Raw genomic sequence first — 20,628 nt, forward strand, 5'->3', positions numbered from 1 at the left:
ACATTCTAGCCAAGCTACTGCCATGGTTTAAAAAAAAGTAATTCTCAGACTGTGCCTCGTTTCCAGAACTGCTAGGGCCCTCCCAATCGCCTTACCTCGCATCTGCTACAAAGGGGAAGACTCCATTGTAGAAGAACATGATGGTGAGAACCAGAAGCCAGTAGCGGAGAGGCAAATGCCGGACATCCTGAACCCTCTGCCAGGTGGGGGAAGAAGAGGGGAGAGGTACACAGTTTCTGCACGCCTTCCAAATTGCAACGGTTAAAAGGTGTTTATGCTATACTTCCAATTCTTAAAGATACAAGAGATCATACCTCACTAGCTAGAAAGAAGGACATGTAGAAACATAGAGTTGCAACCATCTAGTCCATTGGCCATGCTGACTGGGGCTGATGGGAGTTGTAGGCAAAAAACATCTGGAGAGCTACCCCTGGCCACCCCTGATCTAGTCCAACCCCCTGACAAGTGTTCGTGCAGCCACTGCTTAAAGACTGCCAGTGAGGTGGAGTTCACCGCCTCCCTAGGGAGCTGATTCCACTTTTGAACTACTCTGTCAAAACAAGAGCCCCATGGTGCAGGGTGGTAAAGCTGCAGTCCTAAGCTCTGCTCATGACTCGAGTTCGATCCCGGTGAAAGCTGGGTTCAGGTAGCCAGCTCGAGGTTGACTCAGCCTTCCATCCTTCCGATGTCCGTAAAATGAGTCCCCAGCTTGCTGGGGGGAAAGTGTAGATGACTGGGGAAGGCAATGGCAAACCACCCCGTAAGAAGTCTGCCGTGAAAACGTTGTGAAAGCAACGTCACCCCAGAGTCAGAAACGACTGGTGCTTCCACAGGGGACGACCTTGACCTTTTTGATTGTCAAAAAGATTTTCCTAATATCCAGCTGGCACCTTCCGGCCCTTCATTTAAACCCATTCTTGCGAGCCCCCTCCTCTGCTGCCAACAGGAACAGCTCCCTGCCCTCCTCCTTTAAATGACAGCCCTTCAGATACCTCAGGAGAGCAACCCTGTCTCCCCTCAACCTCCTCTTGACTCCAGACTGAACATTCCCAAGCCCCTCAGCCTTTCCTCAAAGGGCTTATAACACGCTGCCCAGTTCCTGCCTGCAGGTGAGTGGTGTATCAGCCCAAGAAATTTTGGTACCCAAAGCACAAACCCAAAAAAACATGATTCTGCCCAGGCTCTTTTTTTTTACTTCAAAGAGGATACAGGTAAGGAAACGATGCCGCCTTCTAGAATCTGCTCCCAAAGTCCCAAGGCCAGCCTGGCCTAGAGGTGTTCTTCTAAAATGACTCTGGCCAATCCACACCAGTCTCATTTTAACACACTCTATTATCAACGCTCTCTCCCTCTCTCTGGTAACTGTCACCTGTACTTCCCAAACATGCATATGTATGGATTGTTAACTTCCACTGCAGTGTATCTGAGAAAGTCTGCATGTGCACAAGAGCTCATACCTTGAATGAAACTTTGCTGCTCTAATGTTAAACTGAACTCAAAACCTGGTTCTAATGCTAACCTGGCAGAATGTCAGCCTGCAGAGCAAAATGCATCCTTATGAAGACTCTAGGCAAACACCGCGGGCTCCCTCTCCAGCCACGGCTGATCCTAGAGCTATCGGAGTTAAGCCGCCGATCCAAAATCAAGTCAATACAAACACCATGACACATACACTGTGCACAAAATACACTCAATAATATTCATATCAGCTGCCTGGAGAGGAGGCAGCTGAGAGGTGATAGGATCACCATCAAGTACTTGAAGGGCTGTCCTATAGAGGATGGTGTGGAATTGTTTTCTGTGGCCCCAGAAGGTAGGACCAGAACCAACGGGTTGAAATTAAATCAAAAGTTTCCAGCTCAACATTAGGAAGAACTTCCTGACCATTAGAGTGGTTCCTCAGTGGAACAGGCTTCCTTGGGAGGTGGTAGGCTCTCCTTCCTTGGAGGCTTTTAAACAGAGGCTAGATGGCCATCTGACAGCGATGAGGATCCTGTGAATTTAGGGGGAGATGTTTGTGAGTTTCCTGCATTGTGCAGGGGGTTGGACTAGATGACCCTGGAGGTCCCTTCCAACTCTATGATTCTATGATTCATATATTAGTCAGATAATCACAATAACAATGCTGTAGAATGCTGAACTCTGCACCCAGCCAAAGTTAACAAGAGCACCACACTAAAAACCAAAGAAGCTCAGGTGTTCCATTCTAAGAATTTTCATCTTGAATTTAGATCTGATTTGCAGGTCAAGAGAACATTACTCCCCTTCTCAATCATCTTCCGAGAAAGACTCCAGAACTGGCTTCTATATTGATTGCTGGTCAACTGATATGACAGCAAGCCTCTTTTGGTAGCATTGGACTGAAACACTGGACTTTGTATTATTTTTTAGCTACTACTGAGGACTGTGAAGCGATGTTTGTAAGTGAGTTCTACATTGGAACATTATTGTGCAACGTGATGATGATGATGAACCGTATGTGGGATTTTGGATTGGCTTTTACAGCATTATTATTGTGATTATATACAACAGCCAGTTTGGTGTAGTGGTTAAGTGCACAGACTCTTATCTGGGAGAACCGGGTTTGATTCCCCACTCCTCCACTTGCAACTGCTGGAATGGCCTTAGGTCAGCCATAGCTCTTACAGAGTTGTGCTGGAAAGGGCAGCTTCTGTCAGAGCTCTCTCAGCCCCACCCACCTCACAGGGTGTCTGTTGTTGGGGAGGAAGATAGAGGAGATTGTGAGCTGCTCTGAGATTCAGAGTGAAGGGTGGGATACAAATCCAATATCTTCTTTTTCTTCTTCTAATATAGGTAGATAACTGAGCATATTTTCTGCACAGTGTATTTGCAGCAGCCTTTGCATTTACTTGGTTCTTATCCGCTGTAGCCTGCTTGTGTTCTTTATCAGCCAAAACCAAGCCAAAGTTGCTGGCTGCACCTTCAGCCCCACGTACCACTTTCTTGGACTCCTGCTGGATCACGCCATCCAAGCCGAGCTGCTTCATGCCGACTCTGTCCAGCACACTGACCGCGATAGCCGAAAGAAAGCCCAGCACACACAGGAAGGTCCCTGCAATCACAGCAGACCCCACCCTTGAAGCCTTCGTTGCTGAAAGTCCTTAACAGCACGCTCAGCAAGCATTTGGGTGAATGTATTCAAGGAAGTAAGGGGGAAATATGTTTCCCAACATGGCCAGGTTGCCTGGATGACCCCCACAAAGCTGTTTGCAGCTGGATATTGAAGGTTCGTCGTTAGAGATGATCAAAAGAAGTTTTACTCCAGGCTGGCTAATCTAGATTCTCTATCAGCTGATTCTCTCTCTCCTTCAGAATGGATCGGCAAGCTGGTTAGAACAGATTAAAGGAAGTTCTTCTTCACTCAAAGGGTGATTAACACATGGAATTCACTGCCACAAGAGGTGGTGGCACCTACATGCATAGATCGCTTCAAGGGGATTGGATAAACATCTGGAGCAGAGGTCCATCTATTAGCCACAGGGCATAGATGGGACTCTCTGTCTGGGGCAGTGATGCTCTGTATACTTGATGCTTGGGGGGCAACAGTGGGAGGGCTTCTAGTGTCCTGGCCCCACTGGTGGACCTTCCAATGGCACCTGGTTTTATGGCCATTGTGTGACTCAATGTTGGATTTGATGGGCCACTGGCCTGATCCCACATGGCCTCTCTGATGTTCTTATGGTTTGAATTCCTTCAACAGAGCGGTGTTTGCATCTCACAATTAGAAAGTCTGAGCTTTGAAGTCACGCTCATTCTGTTAAAGATCCAAGCTGAAAATTACGTTTCTTTTTCTACAGCAAAGAGTGTGTCAGCTCAACTCTGCTTTCTTATGCACACTCTAAAATTCTGTTTGGTCCCTTTTAACACATGGGTGGGCCCTTGGGTTTTCTTTTGGCTTGACAAAGTTAATTAAGGTTTTGCTTCTGTTAAGGGCTGGTGTCAGTGGTCTAGAAAAGATCCCTTCCAACTAAAACTACAATGTCATGATTGTCCAAGAGCCATATAAAAGCGAGTGGAATATTGTTAAATTGCAGATTTACAGTCTACTTTTTGTGCTTTGTGGGGTTAGGAAAGGGATAACTTAAATATTGCCTCTGCAGAGATTCACACATGCTCCATGAGAAAGGACCAAATGTCCATGAAATATAAAGAGGTGGGCAAGATCCATGACTTCCTGTTCCACACTGGGAGCTCAGCCTGTAACTAAAAATTGTGCACATCTGGGTGTTCCCTGCCTTCTTAATCACAACAGTTTCTCTTCACCGCTGCTTGCTGCACAGCCTCTAGCATCTTTCCACTTCTTTTCTCTTGCATGAGAACTAGAGCTTCCAAAAAGGGGATTCCAAACAAATAGTTGGGACTTGAAGATAAATGCCAGCACCTTACAAAACTGCCTGTCTGGAGCCACACAAGATACCTTTCTCTAGAGCAGATCAAACAAGAGCAGGGGTGGCCAAACTTGCTTAACGTAACTGCCACACAGAATAAACATCAGATGTTTGAGAGCCACAAGACATGAATGTCAGACAGGGCAGGAAGGAAACAGATGGGGGAGGAAATATGGGAGAAGTGGAAAGAAAGCAACTTTAAATTTATCCTCCAAGCTGCTGGCTGGTTTGGGTTGGCTTGGAGAAGGGATTTATAGAGAGAATTTTAGGCTGACCAACAGGGTGGTGGGGGCTTCAAGAGCCACACAATATGTGTGAAAGAGCCACATGTGGCTCCAGAGCTGCAGTTTGGCCACCCCTGAACTAGAGCAAAGCATTTCTCCACGGTTGGCTACGTACCAAGCGCAAAAGCGACAGAAAAGACTTCTGGCTCCCCCTGGTGGCTTGTACTAACAGTATGTATATCCTTACATTGAGCAGAGGCACGCTCCATGCTTTCTCCTGCAGCTGCGCTCACTGTTGATGTCATCACAGCAAAAAGAGCAAAGTCCTCTTCAACGCTTAGTTCAAAAATCACCGGATTGGATCCTAAACCCTGTTCACACCCCTCTTTGTGCGCCGGAAACTTCCATTCATGCAATACCAGCTCCTTGCAATGCACTGCAAAGGGCCTGGCACCAGAGGAATGCTCTCTGCGATGGAGGATCATCCCCGTCATGAATGAAGAGGACTGTGAATGGCAACCAGGCTTCGGATCTAAATCTTTGGAATTTGGAACAACAATTTGGAACACAGGGCAGACAATATCAAAAGTTAAACAATATAGCCATATTTTAAAAACCGCCCACTGCCCTGCCCTGGATAGCCCAGGCAAGCCCGATCTCATCAGATCTTGGAAGCTGAGTGGGGTTGACTGTGGTTAGTATTTGGATGGGAGACCTCTAAAGGAATACCAGTAGTCGGGAGGGCAGGGGCAGGCTTTATTCAGCCACCTCCCTGAAGATCCTCCAGGCTCCCAGCAGGGGTCAGTCACCAGAGGTCACCGTGCCTTCCAGGTGCACACACACTCACACAAAACCAAAAAAGAAGAAAACAAAACAAAAGGGGGGGGAACTTCCCCCCCAAAGTCAAACAGAGCAGGCATGAAAAACACATATCACAAGAGTTGCCATTTAAAATTCTACACTTCCCCTCCACTACAAAGCCCCAAACGCTCTGCTAAAAAAACCTCAGTGACAAATTTTCCATGTCTTTGCTGTTGTTGTAAACATCTAGAACAGGGGTGGCTAAACTTGCTTAACATAAGAGGCACATAGAATGAACATCAGATGTTTGAGAGCTTGCAAGACATGAACGTCAGATGTTTGAGAGCTGCACGACAGGGAGGAAGGAAGGCAAATAGATAGGGGGAGGGGAGGTGGAAAGAAAGCAGCTTTAACTTTAAATGCAATGTCCAAGCTGCCAGCTGGCTTGGAGAAGTTATTTAAAGAGAGATGCCTTCTCCAAGCCAACCAATGGGGCAGTGGGGGCTTTGAGAGCCACACCATATATGTGAAAGGCCACATCTGGCTCCTGAGCTGCAGTTTGGTGACCCCTCATCTAGAAACCACGACCTTGGAAAGCACAGAAGAGGAAAACTCACCTCCCCAGAGAGTCCACTGGACTCCAAAGTGACTTTCAAACTGCTGGGTGAAAAAGAAGTTGAGGACGCTTCCAAGGCGGGAGAAGGAGAGGGTGAGTCCAAAGGCCAGGGCCAGCTCTTTCCCCTTGAACCAGAAGGCGGTGATGCGATTCTGCACAACTCAAAGAGACAAGTGGAAGGAGAAAAACCAAGACACTGATGTTAACTGAACGGCGCTCTATGCACATGCGAGGATGCAGTATTCTGAATTTGTGGCAGAACCAGGAAAGGACTTCTTTTGTTTCTTACTGGTGAGCGACCCGTTTCCGGAGCCGAAAAGCAACCTGCCCGTCAGCATCAGTGGCAAAAGGTATGGAGTCCCTTTGAAGTGAGAGCCCAGAGCAAAAATGGAGGATCCCAGCACGGTGAGGAAAGAGAAGACGAAGACACCAACTGGGGACAATAAGGGATAGTAAAAATCAAGATGGGTGAGCTTCTGACACCAACACAAGCTGGAACTCCAGCTGATGGATCCACTTACTGATCTTACCATCTACTGAGTTACTATCAGGGCTCCTTTGCATATTAGGCCACACACCTCTGATGTGTCCAATCATCCTGGAGCTTACAGCAGGCCCTGTAAGAAGAGCCCTGTAAGCTCTTGGAGGATTGGCTACATCTGAGCTCCTGCTACAAAAAAAGCCCTGGTCACTATTAATACTCATTCAGCAGATCCCAAGATCAGCATGCTACCCATCTATCCACAGTTTTATTCCCCACCCCCCCATACACACACTGCTTGCAAGGAGTTCCAGGAAGCAGGCACGCGTTTTGCCCTCAAAACAATCCCGAAAAGTCGATTAGAGGGAGAAAGGATGATTGTCCCAAGTACAGAAAACAATTTTCTCCAGGCCAGTTTGGCCAGGGATCCTGGAGGGGGTTTTGCCATCTTCTGGGCACGGAGCAGGGGTCACCGTGGGTGTGTTGGGGGGAGGTAGTTGTGAATTTTCTGCACTGTGCAGAGGGTTGGACTAGATGACCCCTCAGGTCCCTTCCAACTCTTTGATTCTATGATGACCCAGTGAACTTAGTCACTGAGTGGGAATATGACCTGATCTCTCAGGTTCTAATCTGTCACTGTAGTCTCTCCGCTGCCCCACACTGGAACTATTACTGACCCTAATGCTGTATATGGCAAAGCAGAAATAAAGCCTACATTTAGATGTAGAAACATATGCTTGAACTTGTTCTTCCACTGGGCTCATTCCCTCCTCTTCCCATCTCACACCACAGGATCATAGAGTTGGAAGGGACCTCTAACGTCATCCAGTCCAATCCCCATGGGCAGAATTAAACACTACTTCCAGTTACCCATGATGTGCGGCTGCAGGAGCAGAGCTAGACCAAGTTAATCTCCCAGACAAAGTTTCTAACCTGGTTTAGAACCTTTGCTAGCAGGGGGGAACTACCGCCTTCGAGATTCTGCCAGCCAAACCAAGCAGTAAATTCATTTTTGCCATTATCTTAGCCCTAACTATTTCTGGGATTTACCAAAACCTAGCGATGCACAGCAAGCAACCTAAATTCGTACAGATGATTCAGACTTTGGCTGGGCCTTGTATCTTGGTGCTTCTCAACACATTCCAGGACCTGATGGTTTAGGAAAGACAGAAGGCTAAGAGAGCAATGGGATGTGTGGTTAGAAGGCCAAAGAAGGGCTATGTTACATAAATACCCTTTATGCCATTTGGGACAAACACTAATTTAACCCTTTAGAACTTACAGCGATTTCCTAGTTTGTCAATCAAGAAGCCAGCAACGATCACCACCAATGCATTGCTACAGAGAAGAGAAGGAAAACACAAGATCATTTCTTCTCCCCCTTTTTTTTTTTTAAACTCCTTCTGCCTTATGGAAAAAACTTCTGAGATAGAAATGCCTTCCTTTTGGCCCAGGAACAGACATTCTCACATTTTGACATATTACTGTTTTATTGCTTTCTCATGTTCATGCTATGAAGATCAAAGGTTTGCTCAATTTGTTAATTTACTATTCTGTCATTGGATCTTAAAATTGTACCATTTTGCATTCTAAACCACTGCCTACCAGCTATATGTAGCTCTGCTCACTGTACCTGATTCCTCATCTGATGAAGTGTGCTTACAGCACGCGAAAGCTTACATTCCGAATAAAACTTTATTGGTCTTAAAGGTGCCACTTGACTCCTACTTTGTTCTACTGCTTCAGACCAGCACAGCTGCCCACTCGAACCTTCTGCCATATCTTTTTGTTCTACATGAAGAAATGATTAGATATTTATTATATCTAATAAATACACTATGGACTTTTGTACTGCATTTAAAGTGCCAACATCAAATAAAAGCCAGTTATTCTCTTAATTTGATGTCTTAAAAGAAAAGAAAAGAACAAAGTTTGAGTCCAGTGGCACCTTTAAGACCAACAAAGTTTTATCCAAGCTTTAGTGTGCAAACACACCTCTTCAGATACAGAGAGCTTGCACACGAAAGCTTAGATCTTAAATAAAACTGTTGGTCTTAAAGGTGCCACTGGACTCAAACTTTGTTCTGATGCATAAGGCCAACACAGCTACCCACCTGAATTTAAAAAACAAAACAAAAACAGAGTTGGAGAAACGTCGACTGCGGGGTGACATGATAGAGGTTTACAAGATTATGCATGGGATGGAGAAAGTAGAGAAAGAAGTACTTTTCTCCCCTTCTCACAATACAAGAACTCATGGGCATTCAATGAAATTGCTGAGCAGTCAGGTTAAAACGGATAGAAGGAAGTACTTCTTCACCCAAAGGGTGATTAACATGTGGAATTCACTGCCACAAGAGGTGGTGGTGGCTGCAAGCATAGCCAGCTTCAAGAGGGGATTAGATAAAAATATGGAGCAGAGGTCCATCAGTGGCTATTAGCCACAGTATGTGTGTGCGTGTGTGTGTGTATACATACTTATATATGCATACATACACACAGTTTCCTGTTTCATTGGAATGTGGTATCCACTTACAGATTTTATCACAAATAGTAAATTAGTTTTTCATTTCTCCCACCCTAAAGAAATATTGTTCCTATGATTTCTCTCTATAGACAGTGGTTTCGTTACTACTGATTATAGAAACACTGATTTCAAAATTGGTATTACTTAGCTAGAAACAATATAACTGGTTAAGATGTTACACTTTTCTTATATACTCTGTTAATTCAACTGTAATATTGTAGTCTTGTATATTGCTACAATAAAAGATAGAGGGGAGAGTTCATCCATTTAATGCTCTGCGTGGTCATTCTGGTGCTTTGTTAACAACCAGCATTTTCTGGATTTAATACCAGCCCACTACTCTTTATTTCCCTGTCAATAGATTAACGAAAGAGGAAGACACTCACGTCCAGGCATAGATGGCGTACAGAAGGTTGTATTCTTCGGGAGTCATCCCCAGGCCTTCCACACAGCCAGCTGTCTCGTTCTGCTCTGTGCCATTAGGGTGTGTCCCATTTGGACAAGTCAGGTTCTAGATCACAAGGCGATACAGAAGAAACGTGAGTTGAGATGGTTATCAAGATCCCAATATACACTAGCCAAGACGCCCAGCCTGTTTGCTCTGTTTTTGCTACTGTTTTGTACAGGGGTGTCTTATGGCCCGCGGGCCAGAACTGGCCTGTCCAGACTTCTTTTCCAGCCCACAAGGAACCTGTCATTACCTTTCCTGTGGCACTAAAAGAACTTTCACCTGTATGCAGGACTGAGACTTGGCCTCTTGGAGATGAGGTATGTTGGCAAAAGTTTTTTTAAATTAGTGTACAGTTGGGTGCAACTGAAGTTGTAAGCCACTTGGAAGGATAAGGGCAGGGGAAGAAGCATTTTAAATTAAAGGGGGAAAAAATAACTGGATTCATACCCCACCCTTCAATTGGAGTCTCAGAGCGGCTTACAATCTCCTCCCCTTCCTCTCCCTACAACAGACAACCTGAAAGGTAGGTGGGGGGCTGAGAGAGCTCTGAGAGGACTGCTCTTGAGATAACAGCTCTGAGAGAACTGGCCCAAGGTCACCCGGCATCTGCATGTGAAGGAGTTGGGAAACAAACCCAGTTCTCCTAGATTAGAGTGCATGCTCTTAAACACTGCACTAAATTGGTTCAAAGAAGAAGAATTGGATTCATATCCCACCCTTCACTCGGAGTCTCAGAGCAGTTTACAATCTCCTTTTCCTTCCCCTCCCCACAACGGACACCCTGTGAGGTAGGTGAGGCTGAGAAAGCTCTTCCAAGAACTGCTTTTGAGAGAACTTATGACTGACCCAAGGTCACCCAGCATCTGCATGTGTAGGAGTGGGGAATCAAACCTGGTGTCCCAGATTAGAGTCTGTGCTCTTAGCCACGACACCAAACTGACTCTAAAAAGGGTTGGATTCATACCCTGCCTTTCCCTCAGAGCAGCTTACAATCTCCCGTCCTCCCTCTCTCCACAACAGACACCGAATAAGGCAGGTGGGGCTGAGAGAGCTCTGAGAGAACTGCTCGAGCAGAACAGCTCTGAGAGAACTTGTGAGTGACTCAAGGTCACCAAGCAGCTGCTTGTGGAGTGGGGAATCTGTTTTGGTTTACAGATACCTTAGCAGAGTTGCGTGGAGAGAACCACAAATAAACAAGCCAGGCAGACGTTTTAGCTGAAGAATAAAAGTAGTTTACTTTTCTATGAGGAAAAGGTGACTGGGATTTCCAGAAAACAAAAGGATTCAGTATCCTATCTAGTCTCTAGACTACATCTCGACTCTCTTGAGTCCAAACTCTAACTGCATGGAGATCTGAGGGCTTTACACAAAGGGCAATAAAAACTGACCAAATGGTTTCCCCCAGACCACCTCCCAAATATATGGATTAGCCTATTAGGGCTTTCCTTCAATGGTCACTATACATATTGACACCTAGCCTTGGCGGGAAGTACGTGCACACATTTTCATTGGCTATACCTCTCACTGGCTAAACATCAGCATGCATATACAAACATTTAATTAACCCATGACAACAGGAAATGAAGTTGCATCAGAAAACCCAACAGAATCAAACCGGGTTCTCCCAGATTAGAGTCTGCACATTTAACCACAACACCAAACTGGCTCTCAAGGAACAACACACAGGGATAGATGTAAGTATCAAAGGCCTTCCAAACCAAGAGTTTGCTGAAAGGCCTTTAGAAAACCAACTGTCTACAGCAGTGCTACTCAGTGGTTCAGGAGCCACCTGTGGCTCTCGTAAGCACTATTTTCCAATGTGGCACCTGCTACGTAGTTCAGGAAAGTGGCAGGTAATGCCCACCATGAAACAGCCGCCAGAGAAATGGGTAAGCTGTGAGCTTCCCTAAGGGGCAGGCCTCATACCAAGGATGAAAGTAACTGTGACTCTTTTGAAGGATCGTAATTATGGTTATCATGAGAGTGCTGCTGGTCTACAGGTGTCAGAACTTGTAACTATTGCTGAGGCTTAACTGTAATGTAACCAGTACCTGCTTTGTACTTTCAGTATTGCTCATGCTCAGATTGTACCGAACCAAACTGACTCCATGTTGTAACCTCTTAACAACCCTGAATGCCTTTGTAGTAATTAACCTTGCCCTACTGGTATCCAAAATATTTAGGGCTGTAGACTGAATTATGGTGTGTCTCTGCACATTCTCACACTGATGCCCTTTGAAGCCAAACCGTGTGGCCTTCAGAACAAGGAGGCAACCTCCTCACTGATAGTGGTGGTGGGAAGACAGATGTGCTTGCTCTGGTGTGAATTGTGGCTTTGTGAGGTGTTTTCTTTAGTGTATAAAACTGTACCAGTGCTGGCCCTCGCCATCACTGTTATCTCGTCTCTTCCAGTGCTTAGTTCTCTCTAATAAAATCCTAGCTTTGAAATCAAGTATGGGATCCGTTTGAAGTTCTTAAGTTCTGACATTATAACAGTGATCCCATTGTTTCGTGGCTTATCTGAACTGGAAACCTGGTCCGATGGCGGCAAAAGTTCCAGACAGCGGAGAGCCCACCACCCCTACAGACGATCCGCCGCTCGACCCGAAGGTGACGGGGGTCCGGCGAAAAATTAAGGTCCCGGCACCTTTCTCGGTCGACGCGTTCCCTGCCCCACGACCCTGGAGCCCGCGGAAGTCCACGGCCGCGATCGACGCCGCGGAGCAGCGCTACCGGAGCATGTTGGGCGAAGGAGGAACCGGAGACGACGACGAGGACCTGGGAGAAGGTCCCGGGGTGCGAGGCGGGGACGACGCGATCCGAACCCTCCGCAACGACTTATTCGACTGGGTGCGGGAAATTCACGATGACGTGCACAGATCCCGCGTATCGATGGCGGAGGACATGCAGCAGAACCTGGGCGCGATCTACGACCAGCTCCGCACCCTGCAAACTGCGGTCCTGGGGGTCCCGCCGTTGGGAGGAGGGTTGCCGCTGGGGCTACCGCCCGCGGCTCCGCCGGCCCCGCTAGCCCCGGCACCACCGGTGGCACCCGCCCCGGCTCCGCCGGCCCCGCCACCGCCCGCACCGCTTGCCCCGGCGCCACCGGCACCACCCGTCCCGGTGCAACCGGCGCCACCCGCCCCGGCGCTGCCTGCCCCGCCAGGCCCGGTGCCGCCGCCGGCAGTACCCCAAGCCCCGCTTCCAGCGGGACCTCCGGCGGTCCCTGGCCCTGCGGCTCCTGGTGGGGGCGACGGCAGGGGCAGAGAGTTGAAGATTACATTCGACGGGAATCCAGAAGACGTGGAGTATTTCACGATACAATGCGACACGTTCTTCACCCACTGGGGCGCCGACTACCCGACGGAGGCCAGCCGAGTAAACCACATTTCGTCCCGCCTGAGGGGCCCGGCCCGCAAATGGTACGTGGGGCTCTACACGGGAAGAAAGCCCGAGCTGGCAACAGTCGCGGGTTTCCTGCACGCGATGCTCCGCCAGTACGGCGACCCCCTTTGAGAGGAGAAAGCCATCGCTGCCCTCCAGCGCATCGAGCAAGGCAACCGCACTACTCGCGAGTATGCCACTGAGTTCCTGGGATATTGTGCAGCGGCCCGGGGGTGGAACGAAGTCATGAAGTACACCGCGTTCCGCAACGGGTTGAACCCGAACATCCTCGACCGCTGCTACAGCCAAGGGAGACCCGACACTCTGGTCGGATGGATCCAACTGGCCGGGGAGGTGGAAACCAACCTCCAACATGTGGGGATGCGTCGGCAGCAGTTGGGGAAGAAGGGGGCCAAACACACTCCGACTAAAGCGGAAGGGAGGAAGACCCCAGCGACCTCGACCCCCGCCGCCGCGCGCAGGTGCTTTAGATGTGGAGACCCGGATCACCTAGCCGCCAACTGCCCCGTTAAAGCAGGAGCAACACCACCCTCGGCGAAACCTGCCGCCTCGGGGCCGAAGAAGAAAAAGAGCAGCCGCTCGAAGGAGCCCAGTCGGGGCTCCGTCGCCACTTCCCTGGCGACTGACGAGGATTTTACCACCGACCTGACGGCCGTGGAGGAATCGACCGAGGAGTCGGACGAGACCGAGTCGGCGGGAAACGACAGCGACCTGCTTTAATGGGTGCCGCAAAGCAGGTCCAACAACAGCCGGCACTCCTCACGGTGAGAGCCACTGGGGGTTTATTGTTTATGGCAGTCACCCTCCTAAATCCAAACTTAAAGCGGTTCATGCACGCCCGAGCGTTAATCGACTCAGGGTGTAACAGAGACCTTATTACCCCCCGCTTAGTAGAGGCACTGGGACTAGCCACCCCGCCTCTACCGCAGCCGATGCAATTCCAACAGATGGACGGGGGACCCATGAGGGGGGAACCGTGTACTCTTGAGACCCAAGCGGTCCCGGTAGGAACCGAAGAGCACTGGGGAATTGAAACTTTCGTAATCGCCCCCTCCTGCTCTTTCGATGTGGTGGTGGGCTCGGCTTGGCTCGCCCGCCACCAACCCGACATACGGTGGGCGGAACAGATCGTCCGATTCCCCGATTGGAGGTGCGAACACCACCACTGGCGCCCCGAATGGGGGCCGCACGCTCCCCCCCAAAACGAACGAGCTTGCCTCACACTCGAGGAAGTCGCTTCGATTCCCAAGGAGTATCGGGACTTAAGACTAGCCTTTAGCGAGAAGGAAGCAGATAAGCTACCACCCCATCGCCCCACGGATTGCGCCATTGAATTGATCCCGGGGCAACAGCTCCCCAAGGCGAAACTATACTCCATGGGTTGGGCGGAGAAAGCAGAACTCCGAAAATTTTTGGATAAAAACCTTAAGCGGGGGTTCATACGGCCGGCCACAGCCCCCCACGCTGCCCCCGTCCTCTTCCGAAAGAAGAAGGACGGGTCGCTTAGACTTTGCACAGATTTTCGTGCGATAAACGGGATTTCGATGTCCAACGCCTACCCGATCCCGTTGATAAAAGACTTGTTGAACACTGTAGCGAAAGGAAAAATATTCACCAAACTTGACCTACGGGACGCGTACTTCCGCGTCCGCATCAAGGAGGGGGATGAATGGAAAACAGCGTTCAACACCCCTCTAGGACAATTCGAGTACCTAGTCATGCCTTTCGGACTACAGGGGGCCCCCGGGGTATTCATGAACTTTATTAATGAAGTGCTACGTGACTTCCTCTTTAAGGGGGTGGTGGTGTACCTTGATGACATCATTATCTATTCGCAAGATCTCAAATCTCATGTTCCGCTAGTCAGGAAGGTGCTGAGCACCCTGTGTAAACACAAACTGTACGCCAAGTTGGCAAAATGTGAATTTCACAAAACTGAGCTTGACTATCTGGGTTTCCGAGTGTCGGGGGAGGGATTGGCAATGGACCCCGCAAAGGTCCAGGCGGTGCTAGATTGGGAACCCCCCAAGACCCGCAAACAGCTCCAGAGTTTTATCGGGTTCGCAAATTTCTACCGCGAGTTCATCAAAGGGTTCGCCACAGTCATGCTCCCCCTAACCGAACTCCTAAAAACCAAGGGCAAAAGTGAAGAGGCGAAAAAGCCAGGCGCACGCTTAACGTGGACGCCAGACTGCCAAAAGGCTTTTACCGAACTAAAGCGCCTCTTCACCTCAGAACCCGTGTTAGCACATCCTGACGAGTTGAAACCCTTCGTGGTGCAATGCGACGCCTCCGACGCCGCGATTGGAGCCATATTGATGCAAAGGGGAGAGAACGGGGTGCTTCGTCCATGTGCCTACATTTCTAGAAAATTTTCCAACGAGCAAAGAAATTGGTCCGTCTGGGACAAGGAAGCGTTTGCAGTCATGTTTGCCCTTAAAACCTGGCGCTCCTGGCTTGAAGGAGCACGGGTGCCGTTTGAAATATGGACCGACCACAAAAATCTCGAAGCCCTCACCGGGCGCCGCAAAATGACTGCAAAACAAATCCGGTGGGCGGGCTTCTTTGCAAAATTTGACTTTGTGTTGAAACACATTCCAGGTTCAAAAAATTTTTTGGCAGACGCCCTCTCTCGCATGCCCCAGCATGACAGTCTCCGAGAGGAAATCGTAGATTCACTCATTCCCCCGTCCGCCATTTCGGGGGGGGTCACCACCCGCTCGGGGAAACTGACCTCCCCTCCAGACGGAGACCTTCTACCCCGGCTCATTGCTGAATCAAACCTAGAAACTGATCGTCCGCCTAACCTAACTAAAGGTGAGAACGGTCTCTGGTTGCACAACGACAAAATCTATGTGCCCAGCCCCCTCAGAAAAGACGTCCTCCAACGCTGCCATTCTAGTCGCCTGGCAGGCCACTTCGGCTATGTCAAAACGCTCAACTTACTCACCCGACAGTTTTGGTGGCCAAAAATCAAAAAAGACGTCTCCGAATTCGTTCTCGCCTGCCCCACTTGCCTCATGGCAAAACGAAGAGGGGGTAAACCCCCCGGCCACCTGGTTCCCCTCCCCACAGCCAACCGGCCCTGGTCAGTAGTCTCCATGGATTTCATTGTTGAGCTTCCTCCCTCCCAGGGAAAGACAGTCATTCTCGTTGTGGTCGACACTTTTTCTAAACAAGCCCACTTCATCCCCTGTAAGCGACTCCCCACAGCAAAAAAGCTCGCTCAGCTCTTTTTCACTCACATTGTACGACTACACTCGTTCCCCGACAAGGTCATTAGTGACCGCGGAACTCAGTTCGTTGCCAACTTCTGGCGGGAGTTCTGCAAACTTGCTGGCATTGAACAGGGTCTCAGCTCCGCCTATCACCCCCAGTCGGACAGACAGACTGAGAGGGTTAATGCCCTTCTAGAACAATATCTCCGATGTTTTATCAATTTCCAACAGTCCAACTGGGTGGACCTCCTCCCCTTCGCTGAATATGGCTATAACAACAGCCTCCACAGCTCTACCAAAGCTTCTCCCTTCCAAATCATTAACGGCTACGAGGGAAAGCCATTCCCCACACTCGCCCTCCCCGCCAGCCCATCCGAGCCCACTTCTTGCCAGCAATGGTGGGAGGGCCTTCGTGAAGGCTGGAAGGGTATTCAGGAAAATCTGGAGGAAGCGAAAAAAGCATACAAAAAGCAGTTCGACAGGAAACATTCCCCCGAGTGGGAATTGAGGGTGGGGGATACGGTCTTCCTATCTACAAAGAACCTCCCCCTCCCGCAAACGTGCCGCAAGCTTGCTCTAAAGTTCCTGGGGCCCTTCAAAATCAAAAGGGTCATAAACAAGGTGACCGTAGAACTCGAACTGCCCAAGTCTCTAAGTAAGATCCACCCTGTTTTTCATTGCAGCCTTCTTCGGAAAGACCCTGGTGCTACGTCATTCCATCCCAGGGCCCCGCCGCCCCCTCCGACGACAGTGAGGGGTCAGAGTCACCATGAGGTCCAGGAAATTCTGGATTCCAAAGTTAAGAGGGGCCAGTTGTATTACTTGATCAGATGGAAACACTTCCCTCCGAGCTGTGACGAGTGGGTCAAGTCACAGGATGTATCTGCGCCGCAACTGCTGAAAAAGTTTCACCTACTGTACCCACACAAGCCCAAGTCGGTTCCCCGTGGGGGGGGCGCTTAGGGGGGGCAGTATGTCAGAACTTGTAACTATTGCTGAGGCTTAACTGTAATGTAACCAGTACCTGCTTTGTACTTTCAGTATTGCTCATGCTCAGATTGTACCGAACCAAACTGACTCCATGTTGTAACCTCTTAACAACCCTGAATGCCTTTGTAGTAATTAACCTTGCCCTACTGGTATCCAAAATATTTAGGGCTGTAGACTGAATTATGGTGTGTCTCTGCACATTCTCACACTGATGCCCTTTGAAGCCAAACCGTGTGGCCTTCAGAACAAGGAGGCAACCTCCTCACTGATAGTGGTGGTGGGAAGACAGATGTGCTTGCTCTGGTGTGAATTCTGGCTTTGTGAGGTGTTTTCTTTAGTGTATAAAACTGTACCAGTGCTGGCCCTCGCCATCACTGTTATCTCGTCTCTTCCAGTGCTTAGTTCTCTCTAATAAAATCCTAGCTTTGAAATCAAGTATGGGATCCGTTTGAAGTTCTTAAGTTCTGACAACAGGAAGAGTCCTAAAGAGCTTGAAAAAGATTTACAGTCAGAAAACGTTTGCGGTTCCGTAGAGCCCGTGGTGCAGAGTGGTAAAGCTGCAGTACTGCAGTCGGAGCCCTCTGTTCACGACCTGAGTTCGATCCCAGCAAAAGCTGGTTCAGGTAGCTGGCCCCAGGTTGACTCAGCCTGCCATCCTTCCAAGGTCAGTAAAATGAGGACCCAGCTTGCTGGGGGAAAGTGTAGATGACTGGGGAAGGCAATGGCAAACCACCCCGTAAAAAGTCTGCTGTGAAAACGTTGTGAAAGCAACATCACCCCAGAGTCGGAAACAGCTGGTGCTTGCACAGGGGACTACCTTTACCTTTTTACCACTAATCTGGTAGGTTGCTATCCTATTGTAGGAAAAGGCCCAGCAGGAACGCATTTGCATATTAGGCCACACACCCTGATGTCACCATTGTTTTACACGGGGCTTTTTTGATAGTGAAAGCCCAGCAGGAACTCATTTGCATATTAGGCCATACCGCTGGTGCCAAGCCAGCTGGAACTGCGTCCCTGCTCAAAGAAAGCCCCGCTAGCCAGTATTTTGGTTTATTTCCATGCTGCTTTTCTGCTTCCACTTGATTACGTTTCCTGTTCCCCTGCTCAACACTTACCCCTTGGAACTGTTCTTGCAAGACGCTGGGGATATCAAAGCAGAAGTAGGAGCCAAAGGTCAGGAGGCAATTGAAGAAAAGCACCAGGAACCTGTAGTAAGCTGCAAGAGGAAAGCATTGGCTACCAAGAAGCAGAGAAATACACATGTGCAGCTGAATGATGGAAAACTTCTGGCATGCTGATTGGACCTTGGTCTGTGCCAAGGGAGAACTGATACCAACATCCCCAAACTGAGATGGCCTTTTCCCACATGAACTAGAGCAGCACTTAACAAGTGCTTTCAAGGTGCCCTTGATTGTGGGGAGACAGCTTCTTTTATGGTGGCACCTGAAGTTAAGCAGCATTGTCCGCAGTTAATACCTAGATGGGAGATCACCAAGAAAAGCTGGGGTTGCTACATGAAAGAAAGCAGTGTCAAACCAGGACTGTTCATCTGTTGCCCGGAACAATATTCTTCCTTGTTCATGGTGGCACCTGAAATCTGGAGACCTTAGAGACCCTTTTTAAAGTTGTCATCCCTGCCTACCTTTAGGCATCAGGCAGACTTCATCCTGATCTCCTGGACTCATGAAATTTAAAGATCCTTTGACCTGGCTTTGGCTGCTGTTTTTATGGTGTTTTTCCACAGTGCCCCTTGGGATTCTGGCAGGGTGGAAGGAATCAAGCTGTGACAGTGTTTTTCACTGCAATAAATGGTTTCAGCATTATCTTTTAATCTTTCTGCTAGTAAAGCCAACTTGGTGGCTCGCTGTCAAAAAGCACAATACAAGTTCACCAAACTGAATCAGCCATGCATGCCCATAAACCGTGGAATTTTTCCTACTGTGTAAGCACTTTGCTTAATTTCTTTTTTTCTGCTAAACCACAGATGGCCAAACTTGCTTAACACAAGAGACACATAGAATAAACATCAGATGTCTGAGAGTCACAAGACATGAACATCAAATGTTTAAGGGAGGGACGGAGGAAAGGAAAATAGATTTGGGGGGAGGGAGAGGTGGAAAGAAAGCAAGTTTAACTTTAAATGTGTTCTCCAAGCTGCCAGCTGGCTTGGCGAAGCAATATAAAGAGACAAATGCCTTCTCCAAACCAGCGGATAGGGTGGGTGGGCTAATACCCCCTCTAAGCTGTGGAGTCTTGTGAGCAAAAATTTACCTTTGTGAGCTACTGGCATTAAAGTTGGGAGCTACTGCATAAATTAGTTTGCTCTAGAGCCATTTTTCCTGAGCGAAGTCAAAAGTGTAGGAGTTAGCTCACACCAATTCAGTTTAGAGGGAACACTGCTCCTGAGCTGCAGTTTGGCCACCCCTGTGCTAAATATTAAGGAGTATTACGATGGGACATACACAGATGCACACTCCTCTAGATCACTGGTTCAAAGCTAGCGGAGAGCAAGCCACAAAAAGGCATCTTGTCGTAATGTGGAACTGCATATATTGTTGAAATCATATATGTTTTACTGTTGTTCATCGCTCAAAACCCCGTAAGCTTAGGGACTGAGTGATTCACAAATCTCAATTATAAATCAATTTGCATAAACCCACTGCAAGATACTCAAGAGGCGTATCCATCCCCGGGGGGCTATTTGGGGATCCATCCTGAAGGACCCACCTCCCACAGCAGGCAGAGAGGCAGGGGAAAGCAAGCAGCAGAGTCTGAAGTCCAAAAGCCTCCCCCACTCCAACAGGCAGGTGACAGGAGTTGGGAAACCGGCCTCTCCCTCCACCCCCTGCTCCTTGGAAATTGCATGTCGAGGTGGGGCTTCTTTACAGCCAAGCTGGATAAAGGGGTGAAGAAGGTGCCTCTAAGTATATGCAAAGAGCCACCCCTCTTTTTTATCTTCTTAAAGGGGTGAAGAGGGGGCCTGAGCATATGCAAAAAAAGCCACCCCTCTGAAGCCCACCCAGGCCCTCGACGCAGCCGGAGAAGGAGCAGAGCAGCAGAAGATGCACAGGTGCCCAAGCCTGAATTCGGCAATTAAGCCCTGGGGGAAAGCAGCACGAGGAGATACAAGGCGGTCATGTGACGGGCCGGTCGTCACGTGACAGGCCAGCAAGCGCGTCCGTCTCTCACCTTTCTCCGCCGCCGCTTCCGCCATCGCGCCACCCGCCGCCTCGTATACCCCGCACCAGCCACCTGAGTCTCCGCCCCTCCCCTCTGGCCACGCCCCTCCGGGCCAGACGCCGCCTGGCACCGCTCGGCCCCCGGCTCCACCCACTCCTTCTCCCCTTTGTCTCCGGCTTGCTGCGCCAAGCCCCGCCCACCCTTCGCTCCACGCAATTGCAGCCTCGCGGCCCCGCCTCAGTGGGGAGAGAGGCCCCGCCTACAGCCTCCCCTACCCAATGCCTATTAAGCCACGCCCCCTGCTGACTAAGGCCTGTGTCTCC

The 20,628-nt window shown here is 49.2% G+C and overlaps 1 protein-coding gene across 1 annotated transcript in view; it reads right to left on the bottom strand.

The window, feature by feature from the left end:
* The window catches only part of LOC132588216 (major facilitator superfamily domain-containing protein 1-like), a 28,819-nt gene extending 8,445 nt beyond the window's left edge, over positions 1-20,374 (bottom strand). Inside the window, exons 1-8 of the mRNA XM_060260567.1 lie at positions 20,315-20,374; positions 18,241-18,341; positions 9,445-9,569; positions 7,814-7,869; positions 6,340-6,483; positions 6,052-6,210; positions 2,958-3,073; positions 96-196 (exon numbers count right to left, since the gene is read on the bottom strand). Coding sequence (XP_060116550.1) covers positions 96-196; positions 2,958-3,073; positions 6,052-6,210; positions 6,340-6,483; positions 7,814-7,869; positions 9,445-9,569; positions 18,241-18,341; positions 20,315-20,339 — 827 coding nt within the window. The 5' untranslated portion in view covers positions 20,340-20,374. The remainder of the gene's footprint in view (positions 1-95; positions 197-2,957; positions 3,074-6,051; positions 6,211-6,339; positions 6,484-7,813; positions 7,870-9,444; positions 9,570-18,240; positions 18,342-20,314) is intronic.
* Between the last annotated feature and the right edge of the window lie 254 nt (positions 20,375-20,628).

This window comes from Heteronotia binoei, chromosome 20, assembly GCF_032191835.1.
Source record: "Heteronotia binoei isolate CCM8104 ecotype False Entrance Well chromosome 20, APGP_CSIRO_Hbin_v1, whole genome shotgun sequence".
NCBI lineage: Eukaryota > Metazoa > Chordata > Lepidosauria > Squamata > Gekkonidae > Heteronotia > Heteronotia binoei.